The sequence below is a fragment of the Bombina bombina genome, chromosome 4, assembly GCF_027579735.1.
Source record: "Bombina bombina isolate aBomBom1 chromosome 4, aBomBom1.pri, whole genome shotgun sequence".
Classification (NCBI taxonomy): Eukaryota; Metazoa; Chordata; class Amphibia; order Anura; family Bombinatoridae; genus Bombina; species Bombina bombina.
The window spans coordinates 1,236,708,022-1,236,734,222 of record NC_069502.1 but is presented as its reverse complement, the minus strand read 5'-3'; the positions used below and the strand labels follow the sequence as shown (position 1 = coordinate 1,236,734,222).

At 40.5% G+C, this 26,201-nt stretch overlaps 1 protein-coding gene across 1 annotated transcript in view; it reads right to left on the bottom strand.

Moving 5' to 3' along the window:
- PEX6 (peroxisomal biogenesis factor 6) overlaps positions 1 to 26,201 on the bottom strand; it is a 548,800-nt gene that overhangs the window by 237,848 nt on the left and 284,751 nt on the right. Inside the window, exon 10 of the mRNA XM_053712827.1 lies at positions 12,754 to 12,949. Coding sequence (XP_053568802.1) covers positions 12,754 to 12,949 — 196 coding nt within the window. The remainder of the gene's footprint in view (positions 1 to 12,753; positions 12,950 to 26,201) is intronic.

Here is a 26,201-nt window from a genome sequence, read left to right as displayed (position 1 = left end):
AAATGGGCCCTTTGCGGGGCATGCCCCAAGAATTTCAGCTCTTTTGCCTGTAAAAAAAAACATACAATACCCCCCCCCCAACATTACAACCCACCACCCACATACCCCTAATCTAACCCAAACCCCCCTTAAATAAACCTAACACTAAGCCCCTGATGATCTTCCTACCTTGTCTTCACCATGCCAGGTTCACCGATCCGTCCTGGCTCCAAGATCTTCATCCAACCCAAGCAGGGGCTAGACATCCACTGAAGAAGTCCAGAAGAGGGTCCAAAGTCTTCCTCCTATCCGGCAAGAAGAGGACATCCGGACCGGCAAACATCTTCTCCAAGCGGCATCTTCTATGTTCTTCCATCCGATGACGACCGGCTCCATCTTGAAGACCTCCAGCGCGGATCCATCCTCTTCTTCCGACGACTAGACGACGAATGACGGTTCCTTTAAGGGACGTCATCCAAGATGGCGTCCCTCGAATTCCGATTGGCTGATAGGATTCTATCAGCCAATCGGAATTAAGGTAGGAATTTTCTGATTGGCTGATGGAATCAGCCAATCAGAATCAAGATCAATCCGATTGGCTGATCCAATCAGCCAATCAGATTGAGCTCGCATTCTATTGGCTGTTCCGATCAGCCAATAGAATGCGAGCTCAATCTGATTGGCTGATTGGATCAGCCAATCGGATTGATCTTGATTCTGATTGGCTGATTCCATCAGCCAATCAGAAAATTCCTACCTTAATTCCGATTGGCTGATAGAATCCTATCAGCCAATCGGAATTCGAGGGACGCCATCTTGGATGACGTCCCTTAAAGGAACCGTCATTCGTCGTCTAGTCGTCGGAAGAAGAGGATGGATCCGCGCTGGAGGTCTTCAAGATGGAGCCGGTCGTCATCGGATGGAAGAACATAGAAGATGCCGCTTGGAGAAGATGTTTGCCGGTCCGGATGTCCTCTTCTTGCCGGATAGGAGGAAGACTTTGGACCCTCTTCTGGACTTCTTCAGTGGATGTCTAGCCCCTGCTTGGGTTGGATGAAGATCTTGGAGCCAGGACGGATCGGTGAACCTGGCATGGTGAAGACAAGGTAGGAAGATCATCAGGGGCTTAGTGTTAGGTTTATTTAAGGGGGGTTTGGGTTAGATTAGGGGTATGTGGGTGGTGGGTTGTAATGTTGGGGGGGGGGGTATTGTATGTTTTTTTTTACAGGCAAAAGAGCTGAAATTCTTGGGGCATGCCCCGCAAAGGGCCCTGTTCAGGGCTGGTAAGGTAAAAGAGCTTGTAACTTTTTAAATTTAGAATAGGGTAAGGAATTTTTTATTTTGGGGGTCTTTGTTATTTTATTAGGGGGCTTAGAGTAGGTGTAATTAGTTTAAAATTGTTGTAATATTTTTCTTATGTTTGTAAATATTTTTTTATTTTCTGTAACTTAGTTCTTTTTTATTTTTTGTACTTTAGATAGTTTATTTAATTGTATTTATTTGTAGCAATTGTGTTTAATTAATTTATTGATAGTGTAGTGTTAGGTTAATTGTAGGTAATTGTAGGTAGTTTATTTAATTATTTTATTGATAGGGTAGTGTTAGGTTTAATTATATCTTAGGTTAGGATTTATTTTACAGGTAAATTTGTAATTATTTTAACTAGGTAACTATTAAATAGTTCTTAACTATTTAATAGCTATTGTACCTGGTTAAAATAAATACAAAGTTACCTGTAAAATAAATATTAATCCTAAAATAGCTATAATATAAATGTAATTTATATTGTAGCTATATTATGATTTATTTTACAGGTAAGTATTTAGCTTTAAATAGGAATCATTTATTTAATAAGAGTTAATTTATTTCGTTAGATAAAAATTATATTTAACTTAGGGGGGTGTTAGTGTTAGGGTTAGACTTAGCTTTAGGGGTTAATACATTTATTAGAATAGCGGTGAGCTCCGGTCGGCAGATTAGGGGTTAATAATTGAAGGTAGGTGTCGGCGATGTTAGGGAGGGCAGATTAGGGGTTAATACTATTTATGATAGGGTTAGTGAGGCGGATTAGGGGTTAATAACTTTATTATAGTAGCGCTCAGGTCCGGTCGGCAGATTAGGGGTTAATAAGTGTAGGTAGGTGTCGGCGACGTTGTGGGGGGCAGATTAGGGGTTAATAAATATAACATAGGGGTCGGCGATGTTAGGGCAGCAGATTAGGGGTACATAAGGATAACGTAGGTGGCGGCGGTTTACGGAGCGGCAGATTAGGGGTTAAAAGTGTAATGCAGGGGTCAGCGATAGCGGGGGGCGGCAGAATAGGGGTTAATAAGTGTAAGGTTAGGGGTGTTTAGACTCGGGGTACATGTTAGAGTGTTAAGTGCAGACGTAGGAAGGGTTACCGCATAGCAAACAATGGGGCTGCGTTAGGAGCTGAACGCTGCTTTTTTCCAGGTGTTAGGTTTTTTTTCAGCTCAAACAGCCCCATTGTTTCCTATGGGAGAATCGTGCACGAGCACGTTTTTGAGGCTGGCCGCGTCCGTAAGCAACTCTGGTATCGAGAGTTGCATTTGCGGTAAAAATGCTCTACGCTCCTTTTTTGGAGCCTAACGCAGCATTTGTTTGAACTCTCGATACCAGAGTTAAATTTATGGTGCGGCCAGAAAAAAACCCGCGGAGCGTTAACAGCCCTTTTACCGCCGAACTCTAAATCTAGGCCTTAGTCTGGTGCAGTAACTGCTGTTATACACTTAGTCTGGTGCAGTAAGTGCTGTTATACACTTAGTCTGGTGCAGTAACTGCTGTTATATCCTTAGTCTGGTGCAGTAACTGCTGTTATACACTTAGTCTGGTGCAGTAACTGCTGTTATATACTTAGTCTGGTGCAGTAACTGCTGTTATACACTTAGTCTGGTGCAGTAACTGCTGTTATATACTTAGTCTGGTGCAGTAACTGCTGTTATATACTTAGTCTGGTGCAGTAAGTGCTGTTATACACTTAGTCTGGTGCAGTAACTGCTGTTATACACTTAGTCTGGTGCAGTAACTGCTGTTATACACTTAGTCTGGTGCAGTAACTGCTGTTATACACTTAGTCTGGTGCAGTAACTGCTGTTATATACTTAGTCTGGTGCAGTAACTGCTGTTATATACTTAGTCTGGTGCAGTAACTGCTGTTATATACTTAGTCTGGTGCAGTAACTGCTGTTATATACTTAGTCTGGTGCAGTAACTGCTGTTATATACTTAGTCTGGTGCAGTAACTGCTGTTATACACTTAGTCTGGTGCAGTAACTGCTGTTATATACTTAGTCTGGTGCAGTAACTGCTGTTATATACTTAGTCTGGTGCAGTAACTGCTGTTATATACTTAGTCTGGTGCAGTAACTGCTGTTATACACTTAGTCTGGTGCAGTAACTGCTGTTATACTCTTTCGCCTAGATTACGAGTTTTGTCGGTAAAGACCTGCGGTGCTAACAAGCCTTTTTTTTCCAGCGCACCGTTAAGCCAACGCTGGTATTACGAGTTGTCTGAATGGCTGCGTTAGCCTCAGAAAAGGGAGCGTTGAGCCAAATTTAGCTCCACTTCAACCCTCAATACCAGCGTTGCCTACGGTAGCGGTAAGCTGGCAAAACGTGCTTGTGCACGATTTCCCCATAGGATACAATGGGGCTGAGCTGGCTGAAAAAAAACCTAACACCTGCAAAAAAGCAGCGTTCTGCTCCTAAAGCAGCCCCATTGTTTCCTATGGTGAAACACTTTCTAAGTCTGCACCTAACACCCTAACATGAACCCCGAGTCTAAACACCCCTAATCTGCCGCCCCCGCTATCGCTGACACCTACATTATATTATTAACCCCTAATCTGCCGCTCCGGACACCGACGCAACCTACATTATAGCTATGAACCCCTAATCTGCTGCCCCCAACATCGCCAACACCTATATTATATTTATTAACCCCTAATCTGCCCCCCCCAACGTCGCCCCCACCTACCAACACTTATTAACCTCTATTCTGCCGACCAGACATCGCCGCCACTATAATAAATGTATTAACCCCTAAACCGCAGCACTCCCGCCTCGCAAACACTATAATAAATTGTATTAACCCCTAATCTGCCCTCTCTAACATCGCCGCCACCTACCTTCAATTATTAAACCCTTATCTGCCGCCCCCAACGTCGCCGATACTATAATAAAGCTATTAATCCCTAAACCTAAGTCTAACCCTAACCCTAACACCCCCTAACTTAAACATAATTTAAATAAAACGAACTAAAATTACTATCATTAAATAAATTATTCCTATTTAAAACTAAATACTTACCTATAAAATAAACCCTAAGCTAGCTACAATATAACTAATAGTTACATTGTAGCTAGTTTAGGATTTATATTTATTTTACAGGCAACTTTGTATTTATTTTAACTAGGTACAATAGTTATTAAATAGTTATTAACTATTTAATAGCTACCTAGTTAAAATAATTACAAAATTACCTGTAAAATAAATCCTAACCTAAGTTACAAATACACCTAACACTACACTATCAATAAATTAATTAAATAAATTAACTACAATTATCTATAATTATAAACTAAACTATAGTACAAAAAAACCCACTAAATTGCAAAAACAAAAAAATATTACAAGAATTTTAATCTAATTACACCTAATCTTAACCCCCTAATAAAATAAAAAAGCCCCCCAAATTAATAAAATGCCCTACCCTATACTAAATTACTAAGTAATCAGCTCTTTTACCAGCCCTTAAAAGGGCTTTTTGCGGGGCATTGCCCCAAAGTAATCAGCTCTTTTACCTGTAAAAAAAAAATACAATTCCCCCCAACATTACAACCCACCACCCACACACCCCTACTCTAAAACCACCTGATCCCCCCTTAAAAAAACCTAACACTACCCCCCTGAAGATCACCCTACCTTGAGCCGTCTTCAGCCAGCCGGCCACCGATGGGCCAGAAGTGGACATCCGGAGCGGCAGAAGTCTTCATCCGATCGGGGCAGAAGAGGTCCTCCAAGCGGCAGATGTCTTCATCCGAGCAGCATCTTCTATCTTCAATCAACCAGAGCGGAGCCATCTTGAATCCAGCCGACGCGTAGCCATCCTCTTTTTCCGATATCCTAATGCCGAATGAAGGTTCCTTTAAATGACGTCATCCAAGATGGCGTCCGTCGAATTCCGATTGGCTGATAGGATTCTATAAGACAATCGGAATTAAGGTAGGAAAAATCCTATTGGCTGATGCAATCAGCCAATTGGATTGAAGTCCAATCCGATTGGCTGATCCGATTGGATTTTTCCTACCTTAATTCCGATTTGGCTGATAGAATTCTATCAGCCAATCGGAATTGAAGGGACGCCATCTTGGATGACGTCATTTAAAGGAACCTTCATTCGTTGGTTAGTCGTCGGTCAGGAAGGATGCTCCGCGTCGTATGTCTTCAAGATGGAGTCGCTCCTCGTCGGATGGAAGAAGATAGAAGATGCCGCTTGGATGAAGACTTCTGCCCGGCTGGAGGACCTCTTCTGCCCGGATCGGATGAAGACTTCTGCACGAATGGGTGAAGACGGCTCAAGGTAGGGTGGTCTTCAAGGGGTTAGTGTTAGGTTTTTTTAAGGGGGGATTGGGTGGGTTTTAGAGTAGGGTTGGGTGTGTGGGTGGTGGGTTTTAATGTTGGGGGGGTTGTATTTCTTTTTTTACAGGTAAAAGAGCTGATTACTTTGGGGCAATGCCCTGCAAAAAGCCCTTTTAAGGGCTATTTGTAATTTAGTATAGGGTAGGGAATTTTATTATTTTGGGGGGCTTTTTTATTTTATTAGGGGGCTTAGATTAGGTGTAATTAGTTTAAACTTCTTGTAATTTTTTTTAATTTTCTGTAATTTAGTGGGGGGGTTTGTACTTTAGTTTATTTTATTGTATTTCATTTTAGGTAATTGTAGTTAATTAATTTAATTTATTTAATGATAGTGTAGTGTTAGGTGTAATTGTAACTTAGGTTAGGATTTATTTTACAGGTAAATTTGTAGTTATTTTAACTAGGTAGCTATTAAATAGTTATTAACTATTTAATAGCTATTGTACCTAGTTAAAATAAATACAAAGTTGCCTGTAAAATAAAAATAAATCCTAAAATAGCTACAATGTAATTATTAATTATATTGTAGCTATCTTACACCGAGATTACGAGTTTGGCGTTAGCCTTAAAAAGCAGCGTTGAGAGGTCCCAACGCTGCTTTTTACCTAACGCTGGTGTTACGAGTCTGACAGGTACAGGCTCACGGCTCACTTTTCGTCCGCGACTCGAGGCTACCGCAAATCCACTTACGTCCCTCTCCTGTCAAGACTTTGACCGCATTTAAAAGTCAGTAGTTAAAAGTTTTATGGGCTAACGCCGGAACATAAAACTCTTAACTAAACTGCTACAATGTACACTAACACCCATAAACTACCTATTAACCCCTAAACCGAGGCCCCCCCACATCGCAAACACTAAAATAAAAAAAGTAACCCCTAATCTGCCGACCGGACATCGCCGCCACCTACATTATACCTATGAACCCCTAATCTGCTGCCCCTAACATCGCCGACACCTACATTATATTTATTAACCCCTAATCTGCTGCTCCCAACGTCGCCGCCACCTACCTACAATTATTAACCCCTAATCTGCTGACCGGACATTGCCTCCACTTTAATAAATGTATTAACCCCTAAACCGCCGCACCCCCGCCTCGCAAAGACTAGTTAAATTTTATTAACCCCTAATCTGCCGTCCCTAACATCGCCGACACCTACTTACATTTATTAACCCCTAATCTGCCACCCCCAATGTCGCCGCTACTATATTAAAATTATTAACCCCTAAACCTAAGTCTAAACCTAACCCTAAACCCCCCCTAACTTAAATATAATTTAAATTAAACGAAATAAATTTAACATAATTAACTAAATTACTTCTATTTAAAACTAAATACTTACCTATAAAAAAAACTAAGCTAGCTACAATATAACTAATAGTTACATTGTAGCTAGCTTAGGATTTATATTTATTTTACAGGCAACTTTGTATTTATTTTAACTAGGTACAATAGCTATTAAATAGTTATTAACTATTTAATAACTACCTAGCTAAAATAAGTACAAAATTACCTGTAAAATAAATCCTAACCTAAGTTACAATTACACCTAACACTACACTATCATTAAATAAATTACCTACAATTAATTACAATTAAATTCAATAAACTAAATTACGGTAACCCCCCCCCCCCACTAAATTACAGAAAATAAAAAAAGAATTACAAGAATTTTAAACTAATTACACCTAATCTAATCCCCCTAATAAAATTAAAAAAAAAAACATAATAAAATTTCCCTACCCTATACTAAATTACAAATAGCCCTTAAAAGGGCCTTTTGCGTGAATTGCCCCAAAGTAATCAGCTCTTTTACCTGTAAAAGAAAAATACAATACCCCCCAACATTAAAACCCATCACCCACACACCCCTACTCTAAAACCCACCCAATCCCCCTTAAAAAAAAATAACACTACCCCATTGAAGATCTCCCTACCTTGAGCCGTCTTCACCCAGCCGGGCACAAGTGGTCATCCGATCCGGGCAGAAGTCTTCATCCGATGGGGCAGAAGAGGACACCCAGACCGGCAGAAGTCTTCATCCTATCCGGGCAGAAGAGGACATTCGATTCGGACCGGCAGAAGGCTTCATCCAAGCAGCATCTTCTATCTTCTTTCTTCGACGAGGAGTGACTCCATCTTGAAGACATCCGGCGCGGAGCATTCTTCCAGCACAACGGACTAACGACGAATGACGGTTCCTTTAAATGACGTCATCCAAGATGGCGTCCCTCGAATTCCGGTTGGCTGATAGGATTCTATCAGCCAATCGGAATTAAGGTAGGAAAAATCTGATTGGTTGATTTAATCAGCCAATCGGATTGAATTTCAATCCGATTGGCTGATTGGATCAGCCAATAGAATGCGAGGTCAATTCTATTGGCTGATCCAATCAGCCAATTGGATTGAACTTCAAACCGATTGGCGGATTAAATCAACTAATCAGATTTTTCCTACCTTAATTCCGATTGGTTGATAGAATCCTATCAGCCAATCGGAATTTGAGGGACGCCATTTTGGATGACGTCATTTAAAGGAACCGTCATTCGTCGTTAGTCCATCGTGCTGGAAGGATGCTACGTGCCGGATGTCTTCAAGATGGAGTCGCTCCTCGTCGGAAGGAAGAAGATAGAAGATGCCGCTTGGATGAAGCCTTCTGCCAGTCTGGATGTCCTCTTCTGCCCGGATAGGATGAAGACTTCTGCCGGTCTGGATGTCCTCTTCTGCCCCATCGGATGAAGACTTCTGCCCGGATCGGATGACCACTTGTGCCCGGCTGGGTGAAGACGGCTCAAGGTAGGGAGATCTTCAATGGGGTAGTGTTAGGTTTTTTTAAGGGGGGTTGGGTGGGTTTTAGAGTAGGGGTGTGTGGGTGGTGGATTGTAATGTTGGGGGGTATTGTATTTTTTTTTACAGGTAAAAGAGCTGATTACTTGGGGCAATGCCCAGCAAAAGGCCCCTTTAAGGGCTATTTGTAATTTAGTATAGGGTAGGGCATTTTATTATTTTGGGGGGCTTTTTTATTTTATTAGGGGGATTAGATTAGGTGTAATTAGTTTAAAATTCTTTTAATTCTTTTTTTATTTTCTGTAATTTAGTGTTTGCTTTTTTTCGTAATTTAGTTTATTGAATTTAATTGTAATTAATTGTAGGTAGTTTAGGTACTTTATTTAATGATAGTGTAGTGTTAGGTGTAATTGTAACTTAGGTTAGGATTTATTTTACAGGTAATTTTGTTCTTATTTTAGCTAGGTAGTTATTAAATAGTTAATAACTATTTAATAACTATTGTACCTATTTAAAATAAATACAAACTTGCCTGTAAAATAAAAATAAATCATAAGATAGCTACAATGTAATTATTAGTTATATTTATTTTACAGGTAAGTATTTAGTTTTAAATAGGAATAATTTATTTAATTGTAGCTATTTTATTCAGATTTATTTAAATTATATTTAAGCTAGGGGGGTGTTAGGGTTAGGGTTAGACTTAGGTTTAGGGGTTAATAACTTTATTACAGTGGCGGCGGCAGATTAGGGGTTAATTAATTTAATATAGTTGCAGCGACGTCGGGGGGGGCAGATTAGGGGTTAATATTATAATGCAGGTGGCGACAATGTCGGGGGCTGCAGATTAGGGGTTAATAAGTGTAAGATTAGGGGTGTTAGGTGCGGCAATATTTTTTATTTCCCCATAGGAAACAATGGGGCTGCATTAGGAGCTGAACGCTGCTTTTTGCAGGTGTTAGGTTTTTTTTCAGCCAGCTCAGCCCCATTGTTTCCTATGGGGAAATCGTGCATGAGCACGTTTAGCCAGCTTACCGATACCGTAAGCAACGCTGGTATTGAGGTGAGATGTGGAGCTAAATTTTGCTCTACGCTCACCTTTTTGTGGCTAACGCCAGGTTTAAAAAAACCTGTAATACCAGCGTTGGGTTAAGGTAGCATTAGAAAAAAAAGCCTCGTTAGCAACGCACCCCTGTTAACGCCAAACTCGTAATCTCGCCGTTAGGGTTTATTTTACAGGTATTTAGTTTTAAATAGGAATAATTTAGCTAATAATAGTAATATTATTTAGATTTATTTAAATAATATTTAAGTTAGGGGGGTTAGGGTTAGACTTAGGTTTAGGGGTTAATAACTTTATTATAGTGGCGGCGACGTTGGCGGCAGATTAGGGGTTAATACATTTAATAGGCTATGTGGGCTATGGCAGTTTAGGGGTTAATAATTTAGTTATAACTTGCGGTGTGGGCTATGGCGGTTTAGGGGTTAATAATTGAATAGGTTAATTGCGTTGTGGGCTATGGCGGTTTAGGGGTTAATAGAGTTTATTAGTTATTGCAGTGGGGTTTGCGGTTGACAGGTAGATAGACATTGCGCATGCGTTAGGTGTTAGTTTATTTTTGCAGGCATTTTATGGAGTTACGGTGCTCCCATACTCAGCGCAAGGCCTGCTACGGCTGCCTTTTATGGCGAGGTAAAAATGGAGTAAGATTTCTCCATTTTCGCCACGTAAGGCCATGCGCTGGATATTGGATACCAATTTAAGACGCGGTCCAATGTTAGCCTATGGGAGTAAAAATTGCGAGCGACGGGTGGAATATACAGGCGTAACTTGTATGCTACGCCATATATGAGATACCAAAACAGCGCAAAAAATGGCGTCGCCGGCTTTTGCGGGCGACGCTGCATATGTAATGGAGGCCGTGATTTTTAATGCAAGGGAGCCTTTTCAAAATGGCGTCCCTTGCATTCCTATTGGCTTATTTGATTCTTGAAATTCAAAATCAGCCAATAGGATGAGAGCTACTGCACCCCTAGCTACAGTAATATATGCACACTGCACCCCCAGCTACAGTAATATACACACTGCACCCCCAGTTACAGTAATATACACACTGCACCCCCAGCTACAGTAATATACACACTGCACCCCCAGCTACAGTAATATACACACTGCACCCCAGCTACAGTAATATATGCACACTGCACCCCCAGCTACAGCAATATATGCACACTGCACCCCCAGCTACAGTAATATATGCACACTGCACCCCCAGCTACAGTAATATATGCACACTGCACCCCCAGCTACAGTAATATATGCACACTGCACCCCCAGCTACAGTAATATATGCACACTGCACCCCCAGCTACAGTAATATATGCACACTGCACCCCCAGCTACAGTAATATATGCACACTGCACCCCAGCTACAGTAATATATGCACACTGCACCCCCAGCTACAGTAATATACACACTGCACCCCAGCTACAGTAATATATGCACACTGCACCCCCAGCTACAGTAATATACACACTGCACCCCAGCTACAGTAATATACACACTGCACCCCAGCTACAGTAATATACACACTGCACCCCAGCTACAGTAATATACACACTGCACCCCAGCTACAGTAATATGCACACTGCACCCCCAGCTACAGTAATATACACACTGCACCCCAGCTACAGTAATATATACACACTGCACCCCCAGCTACAGTAATATACACACTGCACCCCCAGCTACAGTAATATATGCACACTGCACCCCCAGCTACAGTAATATACACACTGCACCCCAGCTACAGTAATATACACACTGCACCCCAGCTACAGTAATATACACACTGCACCCCAGCTACAGTAATATACACACTGCACCCCCAGCTACAGTAATATACACACTGCACCCCAGCTACAGTAATATATACACACTGCACCCCAGCTACAGTAATATATACACACTGCACCCCAGCTACAGTAATATATACACACTGCACCCCAGCTACAGTAATATATACACACTGCACCCCAGCTACAGTAATATACACACTGCACCCCAGCTACAGTAATATATACACACTGCACCCCAGCTACAGTAATATATGCACACTGCACCCCAGCTACAGTAATATATGCACACTGCACCCCAGCTACAGTAATATATACACACTGCACCCCAGCTACAGTAATATATGCACACTGCACCCCAGCTACAGTAATATATGCACACTGCACCCCAGCTACAGTAATATATGCACACTGCACCCCCAGCTACAGTAATATACACACTGCACCCCCAGCTACAGTAATATACACACTGCACCCCCAGCTACAGTAATATATGCACACTGCACCCCCAGCTACAGTAATATATGCACACTGCACCCCCAGCTACAGTAATATACACACTGCACCCCCAGCTACAGTAATATACACACTGCACCCCCAGCTACAGTAATATACACACTGCACCCCCAGCTACAGTAATATACACACTGCACCCCCAGCTACAGTAATATACACACTGCACCCCCAGCTACAGTAATATACACACTGCACCCCCAGCTACAGTAATATATGCACACTGCACCCCAGCTACAGTAATATACACACTGCACCCCAGCTACAGTAATATACACACTGCACCCCAGCTACAGTAATATACACACTGCACCCCAGCTACAGTAATATACACACTGCACCCCCAGCTACAGTAATATATGCACACTGCACCCCAGCTACAGTAATATATGCACACTGCACCCCCAGCTACAGTAATATACACACTGCACCCCCAGCTACAGTAATATACACACTGCACCCCAGCTACAGTAATATATGCACACTGCACCCCAGCTACAATAATATACACACTGCACCCCCAGCTACAGTAATATACACACTGCACCCCAGCTACAGTAATATACACACTGCACCCCAGCTACAGTAATATACACACTGCACCCCCAGCTACAGTAATATATACACACTGCACCCCCAGCTACAGTAATATACACATTGCACCCCCAGCTACAGTAAAATACACACTGCACCCCCAGCTACAGTAATATACACACACTGCACCCCAGCTACAGTAAAATACACACTGCACCCCAGCTACAGTAATATACACACTGCACCCCAGCTACAGTAATATACACAATGATTTGTTGCTACACAAATATACAGAAACATTATTACACGCAGTGATCTAGAGTGATAGCAAACCTCATTCACACTCTGTGACAAGAGCATACAGGCAGCCATTCATGCAATGGTTAACCCTAGAGTTGTCTGTGCCAATCTACCCCTCACCGCTGTCCTGCGAGCCAGATGCGCAAGGTTGATGTCTCTGCTGAGTGGTAGCGGAGAGGTGAGTGCAGTCAGGAGGGAGTAGCGCTGGTCTTCAGTTGGTGACTCTAGGGAAACCTCATGGAGGAAGCATGTCTGCACATCTACAGGAATGTCACGGGGACACGACGTGGTGGCAACAATAAGGATAGGAAAATCCCTGCAGGAAACAGAAAAGGTGATCAGATAGACTAGAATGTGATGTTCCTGCAGGGAAGAGAGTAGCAATCAGACACCAACAGCAAGGAATCCCGACAAAAAGGAAATTTATGCTTACCTGATAAATTTATTTATTTTACGATATGACGAGTCCACGGATTTCATCCTTACTTATGGGATTACGCCTCCTGTTTAGCAGTTAGTGGCAAAGAGCACCACAGCAGAGCTGTATATATAGCTCCTCCCTTCCTTCCCCCTCCAGTCATTCGACCGAAGTTAGGAAGAGAAAGGAAAAGCCAGAGGTGACTGAAGTTTAACAAAAATAAATACCTGTCTGAGAAATGACAGGGTGGGCCGTGGACTCGTCATATCATAAAAGAAAAAATGTATCAGGTAAGCATAAATTTCCTTATCTTTTACAAGATATGACGAGTCCACAGATTTCATCCTTACTTATGGGATACAATACCAAAGCTATAGGACACGGATGAAAGGGAGGGACAAGACAGAGACCTAAACGGAAGGCACCACTGCTTGAAGAACCTTTCTCCCAAAACCAGCCTCAGAAGAAGCAAAAGTATCAAATTTGGAAAATTTGGAAAAAGTGTGAAGAGACGACCAAGTCGCAGCCTTGTAAATCTGTTCAACAGAAGCATTGTTTTTAAATGCCCATGAGGAAGCCACAGCCCTAGTAGAATGAGCCATAATTCTTTCAGGAGGCTGCTGTCCAGCAGTCTCATATGCAAAACGGATGATACTCTTCAGCCAAAAAGAAAGAGAGGTAGCCGTAGCCTTTTGGCCCCTATGCTTTCCAGAAAAAACAACAAATAATGAAGATGATTGACGAAATTCCTTAAATCGCCTGCAAGTAAAACTTCAGGGCACGGACCACGTCCAGGTTATGCAACATACGCTCCTTCTTAGAAGAAGGATTAGGACACAATGAAGGAACAACAATTTCCTGATTAATATTCTTATTAGAAACAACCTTAGGAAGGAAACCAGGTTTGGTACGCAAAACCACCTTATCAGAATGGAAAATAAGATAAGGCGAATCACACTGTAATGCTGAAAGCTCAGAAACTCTACAAGCAGAAGAAATAGCAACCAAAAACAAAACTTTGCAAGATAACAACTTAATATCTATGGAATGTATGGGTTTAAACGGAACCCCTTGAAGAACATTAAGAACTAAATTCAAACTCCAGGGTGGAGCAATTGGTCTAAACACAGGCTTAATTCTGGTTAAAGCCTGACAAAAAGACTGAACGTCTGGAACATCTGCCAAACGTTTGTGTAGCAAAATTGACAAAGCAGAGATTTGTCCCTTTAAGGAACTCGCTGATAACCCTTTCTCCAATCCTTCTTGGAGAAAGGACAGAATCCTTGGAATCCTAACTCTACTCCATGAGCAGCCTTTGGATTCACACCAAAAAAGATATTTACGCCATATCTTATGATAGATTTTTCTAGTGACAGGCTTACGTGCCTGAATCAAAGTATCAATGACCAAATCAGAGAACCCCCGCTTAGATAAGATCAAGCGTTCAATCTCCAAGCAGTCAGTTGCAGAGAAACTAGATTTGGGTGATGGAAGGGTCCCTGAATGAGAAGGTCCTGCCTCAATGGAAGCTTCCACGGTGGCAGAGAGGACATGTCCACTAGATCAGAAATACCAAGTCCTGCGAGGCCACGCAGGCGCGATTAGAATTACTGAAGCCCTCTCCTGTTTGATCCGAGCAATCACCCGAGGCAGGAGAGCAAACGGCGGAAACACATAAGCTAGGTTGAACGACCAAGGCACTGCCAAGGCATCTATCAGTTCGGCCTGAGGATCCCTTGACCTGGATCCGTATCTTGGAAGCTTGGCATTCTGACGAGACGCCATCAGAACCAACTCCGGTCTGCCCCATCTGATGATCAGAGTGGCAAAGACCTCCGGATGGAGTTCCCACTCCCCCGGATGAAACGTCTGTCTGCTTAAAAAGTCCGCTTCCCAGTTGTCCACTCCTGGGATGTAGATTGCTGACAGATAACAAGAGTGGGCCTCCGCCCACCGAATTATCTTGGATACTTCTGTTATCGCTAAGGAACTCCTTTTTCCCCCCTGATTGATGTAAGCCACAGTCGTGATGTTGTCCGACTGAAAGCGAATGAATTTGGCCGAAACCGACTGAGGCCACGCTTGAAGCACATTGAATATTACTCTCAATTCCAGAATATTGATTGGAAGAAGTGACTCTGACTGAGTCCACACACCCTAAGCCTTCAGGGAATTCCAGACTGCACCCCAACCTAGAAAGCTGGCGTCCGTCGTCACCATCACCCATGAGGGCCTGCGAAAGCACGTCCCTTGGGACAGATGATCCTGAGACAACCACCAAAGAAGAGAGTCTCTTGTCTCCTAATCCAGATCTATCTGAGGAGACAAATTTGAATAATCTCCATTCCACTGTCTGAGCATGTTCAGTTGTAGTGGTCTGTGATGAAAACGAGCAAACGGAATGATGTCCATTGCCGCCACCATCAATCCAATTACCTCCATGCACTGGGCCACTGATGGCCGAGGATTGGACTGAAGGGCTCGGCATGTATTCAGAATCTTTAACTTTCTGACCTCTGTCAAGAAAATTTTCATGGATATGGAATCTATAAGAGTTCCCAAGAAGGGAACCCTTGTCTGAGGAATTAGTGAACTTTTCTCTAGATTCACTTTCCACCTGTGAGTCCTCAGAAAGGACAGAACCATGTCTGTATGAGACTTTGTCAGATGGTAAGACGATGCTTGAATCAGAATATCGTCTAGATAAGGCGCCACTGCAATACCCGCGGCCTGAGAACCGCCAGAAGGGACCCTAAAACCTTCGTGAAGATCCTGGGTGCTTTGGCCAACCCGAAGGGAAGAGCCACGAACTGAAAATGTTTGTCCAGGAAGGCAAACCTTAGGAACTGATGATGATCCTTGTGGATAGGAATATGAAGGTATGCATCCTTCAAGTCCACGGTAGTCATATATTGACCCTCCTGGATCAATGGCAGAATTGTTCAAATAGTCTTCATTTTGAAGGATGGGACTCTGAGAAACTTGTTTAGACTCTTGAGATCTAAAATCGGTTTGAACGTTCCCTCTTTTTTTGGGAACCACGAAAAGATTTGAGTAAAACCCCTGCCCCTGTTCCAGTATTGGAACGGGACAAATTACTCCTATAGTAGAGAGGTATTTTACACAACGTAAGAACGCCTCTCTTTTTATCTGGTCTACAGACAATTGTGAAAGAAGAAACCTCCCCCTTGGGAGAGAATTTTTGAATTCCAGTTGATACCCTTGGGACACGATTTCCAGTGTCCAGGGGTCCTGAACATCTCTAACCCAAGCCTGGGCAAAAAGAGAAAGTCTGCCCCCTACTAGATCCGGTCCCGGATTGGGGGCCGCCCCTTCATGCTGTCTTGGGAGCAGCAGTGGGCTTCTTGGGTTGTTTACCTTTGTTCCAAGCCTGGTTGGGTCTACAGACAGCCTTGGCTTGTGCAAAATTCCCTTCCTGTTTAGCGGAAGAAGAAGCAGGGACTCCTTTGAAGTTACGAAAATTATTTTGTTTACCCCTCAGTTTAGCTGCTTTATCCTGAGGTAGGAGATGACCCTTACCTCCCGTGATGTCAGAAATGATTTCTTTCAAGTCAGGCCTGAATAGGGTTTTCCCTTTGAAAGGAATAGCCAAAAGCTTTGACTTAGATGACACATCAGCAGACCAATATTTTAACCATAACGCTCTACGCGCTAAAATGGCAAATCCGGCATTCTTAGCCGCCAACTTAGCAATCTGAAAGGCGGCGTCCGTAATAAAAGAATTAGCCAGCTTAAGAGCCTTAATTCTATCTAGAATTTCCTCTAAAGGAGTCTCAGTCTTAAGAGACTCTTCTAAGGCATCAAACCAGAAAGCCGCTGCAGTGGTAACTGGTACAATGCAGGCTGTTGGTTGTAAAAGGAAACCCTGATGAATAAATAACTTTTTTAGAAGACCCTCCAATTTCTTATCCATAGGGTCTTTGAAGGTACAACTGTCTTCAATAGGAATAGTTGTACGCTTAGCCAGTGTAGATATAGGTCCCTCCACCTTAAGGACTGTTTGCCAAGAGTCCCGAACAGTGTCAGATATGGGATACATTTTCTTATAATCAGGAGAAGGTGAGAACGGGATAACCGGTCTTTCCCATTCCCGTGTAATAATTTCTGAGATTCTCTTAGGAACCGGAAAAACATCAGAGTAAGCAGGCACCTCTAAGTATTTAAATTGTAGTGTAAGGTGGCGCAATTCAAATTGCTATTCCCAATAATGTTGTATCTAGTTTTTTTAAAAATTGCAGGTCATTAGACACACCTCTATCTATATATTCCTCTTGTAAAAAAGAACACTAAACTAAAATTGAGATAAAATTGTGTACAGTTTTATTGATATTCCTTTTAAAACATTGTAAAACAGTTTAAAAACGGTTTAAAAACCTGACACCGGTGCCTTCTATATTAGTTTGATTGATAAAAGATATACAAATTTATCTATATGTTATACAGTCATACAAATTGATATATTTGGTTAAAATGTTTCTAAAAGACCATTTACACAAGTTGTTCTCATGATTCTAGTATACACTTTACAGTAAATCTATCTTCCGTTATATGGGGATGAATATAGCTTAGTATTTTATACACTTCTTGCAATATATGTTCACAGAGTGAGTAACACAGTGGTCTAAGATATAGATTGTCTTTCGTTAGAATATTATGACATCCAATGTTACCTTATAGTGTATCTGCCTGATTACACTATACTGGTGAGTCCGTGGTATAAAGCAAATGATCCCCAACAAATGTTTTCTGATGTCTGGGCTTTAGCTATATATGTTGGTGTTGTGGTGATTTATGTCACCGTTTTTCTTCCTGGATCCTTGCTTAGTAACTTTCAATTGTAGATGATCCTCCTTTCGGTCAGTGACCGATCGCCTGCTGTTGATGTGACCGCTCCTCCTGAGATGTTTCTTTAGCGGTTTTCTACCTGCGGTCCGTGATTAACCGCTTGTTGTTATAGCTTTGATTTCGTGAGACAGTGTCAGATATGGGATACATTTTCTTAAAATTAGGAGAAGGTGAGAACGGGATACCCGGTCTTTCCCATTCCCGTGTAATAATTTCCGAGATTCTCTTAGGAACCGGAAAAACATCAGAGTAAGCAGGAACCTCTAAGTATTTGTCCATTTTGCACAATTTCTCTGGTGGTACCACAATAGAGTCACAGTCATCCACAGTCGCTAAAACCTCCCGAAGCAACAGGCGGAGGTGTTCAAGCTTAAATCTAAAGGACATGACGTTCGAGTCCGTCTGAGGTAACACACTTCCCAAATCAGAAAATTCAGACAGAAGTTCCCTGACCCCCAAATCAGATCCCTGTGAGGGTACATCGGAAATAGCCAACAAAGCATCAGAGGTCGCAGTATTCAAATTGACTTCTGTCCTGCTGCGTTTGCCCTGTAACACTGGCAACTTAGATAAAACCTCTGTAAGGGTAGATGACATAACTGCAGCCATATCCTGCAGAGTAAATGAAGTAGACGCGGTTGAAGAACCCGGCGTCGCTTGGGTGGGCGTTAAAGGTTGTGATTCTTGGGGAGAAAGTAGCGGCATACCCTGATTCTCATCAGACTGAGAAGCATCCTTAGGCACACTTTCCTTAAAGAAAATCCGCTCTTTACATTGTAAGGCCCTTTCAGTACATCAGGGACAAAAAGTAAGAGGGGGTTCCACAATGGCATCTAAACACATAGAACAAGTATTTTCCTCAAGTTCAGATATGTTAAACAGACTAGCAATAGCAATAATAGTCGTTCTTTACTTGATATATTGAGCTCTGAAGTTAAATTACATAGACAAAAATTTTGAACTAAAAAAACGTACTGTGCCTTTAAATAATAAAAGCGCAACAATTTTTCTGTTATCTCCAAAACAACGTTTGCAGCAATAAAAACAATCCTTATGTGTCCAAAATAGTCTAACAATATTGCACCAATTTGCTTACATATATTATATATCAATTTAACTCGATTTTATTAGTTATAATAAATTTATATCGATTCAGGCCTCTGCACCTCGCCACAGCTCTGCTGCGGCGCCTACCTGCCCCCAGAACACTCTGAATCTGCTGCAGTAGCTCCTAAGCCTCTTCGTTAGGCAAACTAACCTAGGCCCCACCGGAGCTCAGGACCTTGCTGTCTATCCGCACGGCTGAGCACGCAAAATTAGGCCCCACCCATCATGGGCGTAACTCTAGCCTTACATAGACCCGCATGGGTAGTTAGAAAAACAACATGTCGGTTCTCAAAATAAACTATATACGCCATGTGCCCCTCTTACATACACCAGAAATAAACATGATGCTCAATCACCAAACGTAACAGCTCATGAGAAAAAACTTGCACTCTCTCAGGACAGTTATCATTATATGCCAAAGCTAGCCCTTAGCCAGCAACCGCATCTCCCAGCGTTTAGCCCACAGTTAATATCCTAAATGAAGTCCTCAGACATATTTAGCAATCAACATAAAGGGAATTCCAGGTACACCATTTCCATACATATAGTGCGTACTGATTACCCCTCCCCAGATAGGGAATAATGTCACCCTGTTCTGATGCATCAAGTCTCCCCAGAAACAAATGACTGAACATTATTCAATGCTGCTTGTAGCATGACACGGTTCTCCACACTGAAGATGTTTCTTTACACTACCTTCAACCGCTCTGTGGGAACCAGCATGGATCTTAGATAACGTTTGCTAAGATCATCAACATCAGGGCAGAAAAATAAAATGTCTCCACTAGTCTTGGGAAGTTATAGACTGACGATTTCTCCCTGAGGAAAATAGTACTCACTGGCACCATTTTAAAATAAAAAACTTCTTGATTGAAGAATCTAAACTAACACCTCACTTTATCTCTTCCTATCACTAACACAGGCAAAGAGAATGACTGGGGGGGAGGGGAAGGGAGGAGCTATATATGCAGCTCTGCTGTGGTGCTCTTTGCCACTTCCTGCTAAACAGGAGGAGTAATCCCATAAGTAAGGATGAAATCCGTGGACTCGTCATATCTTGTAAAAGAAAGTAATGCAGCAGGGAGGGGGGTGTCATATAATGTAATGTCATGCATATGTATATATATATGTAAAAACCTAACTCTAACAAAAACCTAAGCTACCGATTGCCCTGAAAAGGGCATTTGTATGGGTGGGTGTCATATTATGTCATGTCATGCATATGCATATATATAGATATATTTAAACAGTTAATGTCTTTTGACAAATGAACCTACATTCCTACGCCTGTTGTTCCCCAGTGTTCAATATGAGAATTGCAGCCAAAGAAATTCAATTATGGGGATTGGATAACCAAATGGCAATTCCCCAGTAACCTGTGAGAGATGAGCTCTGACTCAAAGGGCGTATCCAGATTCTCTGGAATGATTTAGAATGAAGGAGTGGTTTATCACTGATATAAGCTGCCACACTATGCAAGAAAAGGACAGACTCACTTTGTAAAACAGAGATACACACCGTTTGGGCCTACTTTCTCTGGATCCTGGCTGGAAAACTCTCTTTCGGCAAGAGACATACTCTCTAACCTGTACCCTTGCAAAATAGTGATACCTTCACGTATGACCATAAGAAATATCTGGAATATTGAACTCTCAAATTGGTTTGCTGGTAATGTAACAAGCAGTTTGATGTTGTTATATTGAGAAGTGATATATAACAATTGGAGGATTGGACAAACAACTGGGATCTAAAGTTTAACACAGCAAAGTGTAAAATAATGCATTTAGAGAAGAAAAATCCAAATGTTAATTACAGACTCAATGACACTTTACTGACTGTTACAGACGAGGAACAGGACTTGGGAATTATTATTTCAGATGATTTAAAACTTAGTAAACAATGTAGTAATGCAGCGAGTAAGGCTAGCAGAATGCTTGGATGTATTGGTAGAGGTATTTGCAGCAGAAATAGTAAGGTTCTTATGCCACTTTATAGATCATTAGTTAGGCCTCATCTTGAGTATTGTGTGCAGTTCTGGAGGCCATATCTTCAGAAGGATATTAACAAACTTGAATCTGTGCAAAGGAGGGCTACCAAAATGGTACATGGTCTAAAAAATAAAACTTACCAGGATAGGCTCAATGACCTAAATATGCATAGCGTAGAGGAGAGAAGGGAAAGAGGTGATATGATAGCAACTTTCAAGTACATTAAAGGGTTTAGTAAAACTGAGGCTGTGGGTATTTTACATAAAATGGAAAATTCAAGAACAAGGGGTCATGAGCTCAAGCTAAAGGGTAGTAGATTCAGGAGTAATTTGAGGAAGCTTCTTTACAGAAAGAGTGATTGATTTATGGAATAAACTTCCTCAAGAGGTAGTAGCAACAAACACTGTGGGGGACTTTAAAAATGCATGGGACAAGCATAGGGCTATCCTACGAACTAGATAAGTTTATACTGTTAGGTAAGGTCGGGCAGACTTGCTGGGCCTATGGCTCTTATCTGCCGTCAATATCTATGTTTCTATGTTTGTAATATTTTAAAGCAAATATATTCTTTATTACTGTCATTTAATTGAAGCTGGTATTTAAAGATCTACTTTATAATTGCAACCGTAGTATTAAATAGACTAGTGTATTTCATATATTAAATATACTAACGCTAAGTCAATTATTATTGAGAAAAGGGTCAGGCATTAATATTTATAAATTAGTTTGGGTTACCGTGATATATTTTAGAAATTACACTAGTTGTTGTGGCTAAGCTGGAACTATCTAATGCTATATTAATTGGTATATGTTAAGCTGATAAAATTGTGTAACAATCTCTGGTTGATTATTTGAAGTATTATTAGATTATCTTGGTCTAAAATAGTGAATTATATTTCTATGAAAATAACATTAGATTGTGGGAGTTAAGCTAAGATTTCATTGTGAGCTTTGGACATAGGGGAGTTCAAACGTTGTTAAATAAGTTATGTATATTAAATTGGTTAAACTTTCTTACTATATATAAATTGTTCTAGTATAATTCATGTGTGATATTTAATAAGTGATTCATTTTGAGTTAGGTTAATTTATAGAAATATTATGTCAATAATACTGAGGTACCAGACAATGTAATTGAATAGTAATTAATCTGAATATTTTTATAGCCAGCATTATATTTTAATATTGTATTAACCAATTGATATATATATATATCTGATCATAGGTGATATTCAGTTACTATATACGTATAATTAATGTGTTCATAGAGATTAACTGGTCAGAATTTAAGAATATTTTAAATTGAGATTAAATATTAATTTTTCTAATAATTTTATTGACAAATGTATAGACATTTTAATAGTGTTACTTTGGAGTACACTACAGAGAGTTGGTATTTCACTGAAGCGTACTGATAAGATTCTACTACATTAATTAGAGATATTGCGGACAATAATTTTATACTGCTATAATTATTAATATTCATAATCATAATAAGTAACACGTTTGTGGCAATTGCTGTTGATAAATACACCAACATTACCATTCACCTCAGTCAGTAGAGTGTTACTATGGAAACTACCTAGGGTTACTGTAATTATACAAGATGATAAGGCTCTCTAGTTAGGCACAAGAGCCCAGTGCACACCTGATGATTGTACATATTGCCTGACTAGAGCTGATTGTACATATTACCTGACTAGTGCTGATTGTAAGTATTACCTGACTAGCGCTGACTGCACGTATTAGCTGACTAGTGCTGATTGTATTACCTGACTAGCGCTAATTGTACGTATTACCTGACTAGCGCTGATTGTACGTATTACCTGACTAGCGCTGATTGTACATATTACCTGACTAGCGCTGATTGTACATATTACCTGACTAGCGCTGATTGTACATATTGCCTGACTAGAGCTGATTGTACATATTACCTGACTAGTGCTGATTGTAAGTATTACCTGACTAGCGCTGACTGCACGTATTAGCTGACTAGTGCTGATTGTATTACCTGACTAGCGCTAATTGTACGTATTACCTGACTAGCGCTTATTGTACGTATTACCTGACTAGCGCTGATTGTACATATTACCTGACTAGCGCTGATTGTACATATTGCCTGACTAGCGCTGATTGTACATATTGCCTGACTAGTGCTGATTGTACGTATTAGCTGACTAGTGCTGATTACATTACCTGACTAGTGCTGATTGCTTGTATTACCTGACTAGCGCTGATTGTACGTATTACCTGACTAGCATTGTTTTTACATATTACCTGACTAGTGCTGATTGTACGTATTACCTGACTAGTGCTGATTGTACGTGTTACCTGACTAGCGCTGATTGTACGTATTACCTGACTAGTGCTGATTGTACATATTGTATTACCTGACTAGTACTTATTGTACGTATTGCATCACCTGACTAGCACTGATTGTACATAGTACCTGACTAGAGCTGATTGTACATTTTACCTGACTAGAGCTGATTGTACATATTACCTGACTAGCGCTGATTGTATTACCTGACTAGCACTGATTGTATGTATTGTATTACCTGACTAGCGCTGATTGTACATATTACCTGACTAGTGATGATTGTACATGTTACCTGACTAGTGCTGACTGTATGAATTGTATTACCTGACTAGCGCTGATTGTACATATTACCTGACTAGAGCTGATTGTACATATTACCTGACTAGCGCTGATTGTATTACCTGACTAGCACTGATTGTATGTATTGTATTACCTGACTAGCGCTGATTGTACATATTACCTGACTAGCGCTGACTGTACATATTACCTGACTAATGCTGATTGCACATATTGTATTACCTGACTAGTAGTGATTGTAAGTATTGTATTACCTGACTAGCGCTGATTGTACGTATTACCTGACTAGCACTGATTGTACATATTACCTGACTAGCACTGATTGTACATATTACCTTACTAGTGCTGATTGTAAGTATTACCTGACTAGCGCTGATTGTATGTATTAGCTGACTAGTGCTGATTGCATTACCTGACTAGTGCTATTTGTTTGTATTACCCGACTAGCGATTATTGTACATATTACTTGACTAGTGCTGATTGTACATATTACCTGACTAGTGCTGATTGTATGTATTGTATTAAATGACTAGTACTGATTGTACATATTGTATTACCTGACTAGCGCTGATTGTACATATTACCTGAATAGCACTGATTGTACATATTACTTGAATAGCACTGATTGTATGTATTGTATTACCTGACTAGCGCTGATTGTATTACCTGACTAGCACTGATTGTATGTATTGTATTACCTGACTAGCGCTGATTGTACATATTACCTGACTAGTGCTGATTGTACGTATTACCTGACTAGCGCTGACTGTACATATTACCTGACTAATGCTGATTGCACATATTGTATTACCTGACTAGTAGTAATTGTAAGTATTGTATTACCTGACTAGCGCTGATTGTACGTATTACCTGACTAGCACTGATTGTACGTATTAGCTGACTAGTGCTGATTGCATTACCTGACTAGTGCTATTTGTTTGTATTACCCCACTAGCGATTATTGTACATATTACTTGACTAGTGCTGATTGTACGTATTACCTGACTAGCACTGATTGTACATATTACCTGACTAGTGCTGATTGTATGTATTGTATTAAATGACTAGTACTGATTGTACATATTGTATTACCTGACTAGTGCTGATTGTACGTATTACCTGACTAGCGCTGATTGTACATATTACCTGAATAGCACTGATTGTACATATTACCTGAATAGCACTGATTGTACACATTACCTGACAAGTGCTGATTGAATGTATTACATGATTAGTGCCGATTGTATGCATTACCTGACTAGCGCTGATTGTATGTATTGTATTACCTGACTAGTACTGATTGTAAGCATTACCTGACTAGCGCTGATTGTACCTATTGTACATATTACCTGACTAGCGCTGATTGTATGTATTATATTACCTGACTAACACTCATTGTATGTATTTCCTGCCTAGTGCTGATTGTACGCTTTACCAGACTAGCAGTGATTGTATGTATTACTTGAATAATAGTGATTGTACGAATAATAGGTTTATTTAAGGGGGTTTGGGTTAGAGTAGGGGTATGTGGGTGGTGGGTTGTAATGTTGGGGGGTGGTATTGTGTTTTTTTTACAGGCAAAAGAGCTGATTTCTTTGGGGCATGCCCCGCAAAAAGCCCTTTTAAGGGCTGGTAAGGTAATAGAGCTGTTAACTATTTTAATTTAGATTAGGGTAGGGATTTTTTTTATTTTGGGGGGTTTTGTTATTTTATTAGGGGGCTTAGAGTAGGTGTAATTAGCTTAAAATTCTTGTAATCTTTTTTTATTTTTTGTAAGTTAGAGTTTGTTTTTTTGTAATTTAGTTTAGTTTATTTAATTGTAGGTAATTGTAGTTAATTGATTTAATTTATTTATTGATAGTGTAGTGTTAGGTTTAATTGTAACTTAGGTTAGGATTTATTTTAAAGGTAATTTTGTAATTATTTTAACAAGGTAGTTATTAAATAGTTAATAACTTTTTAATAGCTATTGTACCTAGTTAAAATAAATACAAAGTTGCCTGTAAAATAAATATAAATCCTAAAATAGCTATAATATAATTATTCGTTATATTGTAGCTATATTAGGGTTTATTTTACAGGTAAGTATTTAGTTTTAAATAGGAAGACTTTAGTTAATAATATTTAATTTATTTCATTATATAAAAATTATATTTAACTTAGGGGGGTGTTAGGATTAGACTTAGCTTTAGGGGTTAATACATTTATTAGGGTAGCGGCGAGGTCCGGTCGGCAGATTAGGGGTTAATACTATTTATTATAGGATTTGCGAGGCGGGAGTGCAGCGGTTTAGGGGTTAATAAATTTATTATAGTGGCGGCTAGGTCCGGTCGGAAGATTAGGGGTTAATAAGTGTAGGTAAGGTAGCGGCGACGTTGGGGGGGGGGGGGAGATTAGGGGTTAATAAATATTATAGAGGAAAAAGGATGGCAGGCTCTCAATTCAGAAACTTGAATAAAAAACTGAAAATGTATTAGGCAGTTTAAAAAGGGTATACAACAGACATGGCAGATAAAACAATGCACCCTGCATTGTCTGTTGTATACCCTTTTTAAACTGCCTAATACATTTT